Source organism: Sceloporus occidentalis, unplaced genomic scaffold, assembly GCF_023333645.1.
Source record: "Sceloporus occidentalis isolate IW3139 unplaced genomic scaffold, rSceOcc1.0.p SCAF_14, whole genome shotgun sequence".
Taxonomy (NCBI): Eukaryota; Metazoa; Chordata; class Lepidosauria; order Squamata; family Phrynosomatidae; genus Sceloporus; species Sceloporus occidentalis.
In genome coordinates this window covers 3,515,286-3,521,341 of record NW_028316994.1, presented here as the reverse complement: position 1 = coordinate 3,521,341, position 6,056 = coordinate 3,515,286, and the positions used below count along the sequence as shown (strand labels likewise).

Sequence of the window (6,056 nt, the reverse complement as noted above, 5' to 3'; positions counted from 1 at the left end):
AGGCATGTTCCGCCCACTGTCCACCCTCCGACCCTTATCCCTCCCCCTGAACTTGACACGATCATGACCAGGGACAAGTTCACATTTGTTTGAACCAGGATTTCCAAAAAGAAACGGGAAAGCCCCACTTTAGAAAAACCCACGCTGAGGGGGATTTGCCTCGGATCGGGTGTGCAAAAACCGACACCAGTGGTAACTACCCACGTTTAATTCGTTTTGAATTTGGGCTAAAATGCAGTGTGAATGACCCCCCAGATCTCCCAACTCTCAGCCTAGCTAAACCCAATCACTACATCACACTGCATGATGGTATTTTTGATATAATCTGGCATTTTTTGTCCCACCTTTCTTTCTTTGGTCCCAGCCACCATTGCAGTGCAGTCCATGGATGCATCTATGAAATTGAATCTGGGCTCTTGTAGTGGAAAATACACTGGAATAGCTTTGTATGAGGAGTAGTAGGATGGCATGTCTCAATTATTCCACCACACGCACTACTTTGGCTATTATCTCCCAGAAGACCATGCAGTATTAACTTCAGCCACTAGAAAGCTTATGTAATCTTGGCTCTTACTATCTTGAGTGTAAGGGTCAAGCCCCATAGGCTGGAATGGGGCATGTGTATGTGGAGCGCGTGCGATAGGCACACACCCCATTGGCATTAATGGCGGTTGCCCCTCTGTGGATTTTGAAATCTGTGAATCTCAAGTCCGCGGACTTGGAGGTGTGGATGTACAATCTTTTTTAGGGTATTAGGATCAAATCTGGTAGTGTTGTTGAAGGACTCCTTTACACTATAGGGATTTCAGACTGTTTCCATAGGAATTGGTACGCCATTGCTTCATTTTGGGAATAACTTCTTTTTTGGAAATAACTTCCAAAATACTCCAAACAGAATGGCCAGTGGGGAATTCAGGCAAGCAAAGTGCCAAAAATTAACTTTCCAAAGATGTGAAATAAAATAGAAATGTTGGTGTGCAGGTCTGAAGATCAGCCTGTGATCAGCCCTTAAGTGCACACTTGCTTCCCTTCTTATAAGCCATTGTGTGCCACAGCTACTCCACCTTTCCCTCCTTGATTGATATTTTGTGGTAGGACAAGAAGAGTAAGCATAAATGGTTACAAATGGTACAAGTGGAAAGCAGCACTGATACTTCACACCCCCATAACAGAATTGGGGCAACCACAAAATAAAGATGTCCTCTGGAAGCACCCATGGAATGGCCACTTTAAAATCTGCTCTAGGCTGGTTATAGAAAAGTAGTGTTTTAGCTGAGCTTAACAGACCTCACATGGAAGCAATCCAAGCTCCTTCTGGAATGTGTAGCAGTAGGAATGCTGAGTGTATGTTTCAGATAGATCCAGATCTCTGTCTGAGGAGGATAATAAAGAGGCCTAATAAGGTGGAACATTGTCATATGTTCAATGTTTGCCCTAGAATGCTTCCTGGAATATTTTGCAATAGCACTGGGTTTCTGTGGCAGATCAGGATGTGGAGGAGAATTCTCCCAAGGCAGGAAATTTGAAACTCCTCAATCAGGAGGAAAGGAGTGTGGGAACCTGGATTCCCTATGAGCTTCATGTGCTCTATAAACCAGATTATTCCCTCTCACCCATGTTTTAGTCAATGAGGAAAACATATAGCAAAATGTATATGCATACAAAAATGCATACACTAGGGACAATGCATACCAAGATAGTGCAAACAAAAATGCATGCATTAGTGTGCATACCAAAACGTATACACTAGGATCAATGCATACCAACGGAGTCCAAGATAATAGCTGGGAAAGGGGGGGGGGGGGGAAACAGCAACAGTAAAACTAACACAGCTTTTCATAATTCTAACCCCCTCCCCCCCCACACACAAATCCATCCAGTTCATTTAGGTGAAAGTCCAGCTCCTGTGTATTGAGAAATTTCAGCCAAGACAGCACATATAGCTCTCCAATGTCTCAAATAGTCATTTTCTACTCTTGTCACAAAGCAAGAAAGAGGCTGAGAAAGGCTGGAAACAACACTGTGCACTGAAAAAAGCGCAAAAAGAGGGTGACACTGGCAGGTGAGCAGCAGCTTGTATTCTACTGTCAACAGGGAATTCAGAAGCCTGGTGGGGCAAGATAGGGCAGGATTCCTCTGGGGGGGGTGTCACCCAATATATCAGGGGTGCACCAGATTAAAGATGGTTGAGTTAAGAGAAAAAGTAGGAGTAGGAGACTGCACAGAATATTATCATTATTCACTTTACCCACATGCTAGGAGATGGAGTCCAGACTACAATGTTTGGATACTGAGCCCACCAGATCAGCAACCCAGCTGGTAGAGATTGAGGGGGTGTCTCTACCCAGAGAAACTGAAGAAAGCTGGGGTCAAATTCAAGGCTTCCAAGCTCGGCCTGATGACCTCCTCATCTGCTCTTACCCCAAAGCAGGTAAATGTAGAAGAAAATTATGGGCATTGGTGTAGTTGTGGGGAAAGAATAATGTAGCTGGGGGCAGGAAGAACCACTGTTTGATTCTCCATACCTTTCCCCACCCTTCTCTTCCGGCAGGGACCACATGGATGCAGGAAATTGTGGACATGATCCAGCATGGTGGTGATGCACAGAAATGTGCTCGGGCCCCCATCTATCAACGGATTCCCTTCATAGACATGTTCCCTCCAATCCCAGTCCCGTCAGGTGAGTAAAAGCTCTTGCTTTGGGAAGATCAGAATGGAGCTTAGGGTTTTCCCAATATGATACTTGATGATGCACTCTCGTGTTTCAGGCTTAGAACAGGCAGAAGCAATGCCTTCTCCACGTACCCTGAAAACTCACCTACCGATTCATCTTCTCCCTCCTTCCTTCCTGGAACAGAATTGCAAGGTCAGGACAATGGGGATGCATGTATGGGGCAGTTTTGAGTTGGGAAGATAGAGTTCATCTTGAGCCATGATTGGTTTTAGCACTATTTTCTGTTTCCTAGAACATCAAAATATTTTAAAAATATTATATGGCATGCATTCTATACATGGATTTTGTTTATTTAAAGGAATAGTGAGTGTGTAGAAACTGAAGACTTAACCTGAGTTAGTGCTTTCTACCTTTCCATGCTATGCTGTTGAGGTGGAGTACACGAATATAATAATGGAAGGAGTGCCTCTGAGCACTAGCTGAATACAGCCCTAAACAATCTTAACTCCTGATCTGAATCCGAATTGTAATGCTTGTTCCTCATTTATCTGATAACTAGCCACAAGAGAGTTTGTATCCATTAAGTTCTTGTTCTGGTAATAATCCTGGACATTTTCTTTTTGTCTCTCTTTTTGCCCTGTTTCTACAGATTATTTATGTGGCCCGGAATGTGAAGGACAATGTGGTCTCCTATTTTCATTTCCATCGTATGAACCGAGCGATTCCAGAACCTGGGAAATGGGATCAATTTCTCGAGAATTTCATTGCTGGGAAGGGTGAGTGAAAGCTTAAGATGGAGAACAAGAGAAAAGATGGCCCCCATCTGAAAACGTATATACCATCTTCAATTGGTGATGAGAATCACATACTAGTGGTAGGGTAAGCACCTGTCTTGCTTTGCAGAGAAAAACTCTCTGTGTGAAGACATTGTTTAGTTACAGAAAACTTTTTCTGGGGTAGAAGCCTATCCCTTTTCTTTTTATGTTATTTCTGCCTCTAGTACCACATTTTCAGTTAAAAAAGCAATGCCCAGGAACACATCTACTTTGTTCACTGAGATATACATGTAATAAAACACTTTCCAAGTTTACTTAAGACCTGTTCAGGTGTAGGGATGGGTGAGAAATTCAACTGGCTTGTATATTAAAGCTATCTCATTTTGTATTTTCAAACCTATGTAAATGTTTCAAATTATGAAAAGTCACAATGTATTCTCAAGGAAGATGGAAAAGTCAGTCAGAAGCCACAGTTCACTCACCATTGTTCACTTGTGTCTGTTTGCAGTCATCTGTGGCTCATGGTTTGATCATGTCTGTGGCTGGTGGGAAGCCAAGGAGCATCATCCAATACTCTACCTGTTTTATGAAGATATCAAAGAGGTGAAATATCCATGACCCTACAAAATAATACTCTAAGAAATGCTTGTTACAGTTGTCTCGCTAATGTATTCTTCTTATTGGAACTTGAAAATATTATCATGTCCAGTGGCCATGCTATCTGGAGGATTCTGGAAGACATAGTCCAAAATTTTGTCTTTCCCAAGCTCTGCTTCTCAGTGCCATAACCAAGAGACAAAGACAGAAATCTTTCTTATGGCAACCTTAATGTATAAACAGCTGGCATCTTTCCCATTAACAGTGTCTTCTATCTCTTTTTGTAGGACCCAGCCCGGGAAATCAGAAAAATAGCCCAGTTTCTAGGTCTAGAGCTTCTGGAACCTGTTGTGAACCTCATTGTGCAGCACACAGCATTTGAGAGCATGAAAACAAACCCGATGGCTAATTACATCACTTTGCCTTCCTCCCTGCTGGACCACTCTGTGTCACCCTTCATGAGAAAAGGTGGGGATCACCTGACAGGAGAAAGGACATGTGGCCTTGGTTGGATCATGAGTTGATATGGGAATGACAAGAAAGTAACCAAAAGATTCAGATGATTCAGTAGGGGAATTAAGTGTCAATTTAGTAATGGTGCATCTCCAAGATCAGACAAGATCTGGTGCCTTGGGGGTATCTTTAATGCTACATCTCTATACCACTTCCCCCTCCCCCCAAACATTAAACACTAGGTTTACAGTCACATTATTAACTACCTTCCTAAAATATCTATAAATTTTAGGGATTTTATTTTATTGACAGGTTAGATTCTAATTTTGGTTCATGCAACTTGTCTGGGTGAAGTGAACTTCATTCTCTGAAGAACAGGAGTCTATAGCTCCCTGGTACACACTTTTGAATTGGGTGACTTTTCATGCATGGAAGGAAGATTGCTGGAAATTAAGGTTGCCAGACTGAACAAGGCTTATTCAGCTTTAAGAAGACTCCTGCTAAACTGCAGAATTAATGCAATTTGGCATGACTTTAACTGTCATGGCTTCATTTGGTGGAATCTTGGGGGTTTTAGTTTGTTGTGGTACCAGAGCTCTCTGACACAGAAGACTAAACTTCTTTCAAAACTAAAAATCCCAGAATCCCGTAGCATTGAGCTATGGCAGTTAATGTTGTGTCAAACAGCATTAATTCTGCAGTGCAGATGCAGCTGAAGACATACTATAAAGTTCCATCAGGTGGAACTACAGCTTGTCTTCTGCTCTATCTCTCAAACCCTCATTTTAATTGATATAGCATACCTCTAACATGGCTAGTTTTGGGCTGGTAGAAAGTAATGAGAAGATGCACTCAGAGACGTGCCCAGCTCTGTTCCTCCAGCTGGACACACAGTGCCTTCAGTCTCGTTTGAAAAAATGAAGACCTAATTTGGAGACCTTCAGGCTCATTTGGAAAAGAGCAACTGGATTATTTATGAGTTTTTAAAAATGTTTTCCTCACTTGCAGGGACTGTAGGGGACTGGAAGGAACATTTCACAGTGGCTCAGAGTGAACATCTGGATACCATCTATGCACAGCTGCTGGGAGATAGCAGCTTGACCTTCCGCACACAGCTATAATCCCACCTCTGCGTTATCTACCCACACTTCACACACAAAAACACTTGGAGAGTTGATTTTATGGTTAATAAAATAAGCCATGCAGCCTGGGGCAAAAGTCAGGCTGGAATGTTTGTATGTCTTCCTCTGAAAATACAAATTTAACCTTTCTTCTCTCTCAGAAATTAATTTCAGCATCATCAAATTAAACAAATGGATCTGCTCCCCCAGTATTCCCAATGTGAGCTTAATGCAGGACCGGCTCTTGGTATTTGGCCACCCTAGGCGAGAAATATTTTTGAACCCCCTGTCTCCCCTCATAATTATTTTCACCCTTTGATTTCTGCTGTTTTGTTTGTTAAAGCTAAACATGACATAAAACGTGGGTTCCAATCTCTCATCATAGTATTGAGAATTAGTCAAAATGCCAATTAAAAACCATACCATGGACACAGG

The 6,056-nt window shown here is 42.3% G+C and overlaps 1 protein-coding gene across 1 annotated transcript; it reads left to right on the top strand.

Annotated features, from left to right (window-relative positions):
* Window positions 1–1,021: 1,021 nt before the first annotated feature.
* Window positions 1,022–5,770, top strand: LOC149303575 (sulfotransferase 1C2-like). The gene is made up of 8 exons (XM_089481074.1): window positions 1,022–2,062; window positions 2,260–2,431; window positions 2,552–2,680; window positions 2,769–2,866; window positions 3,324–3,450; window positions 3,959–4,053; window positions 4,335–4,515; window positions 5,509–5,770. Exons 2-8 carry the CDS (start codon window positions 2,263–2,265, stop codon window positions 5,619–5,621), a joined length of 912 nt encoding a protein of 303 aa, XP_089337200.1. The 5' UTR covers window positions 1,022–2,062; window positions 2,260–2,262; the 3' UTR covers window positions 5,622–5,770.
* Window positions 5,771–6,056: the final 286 nt, after the last annotated feature.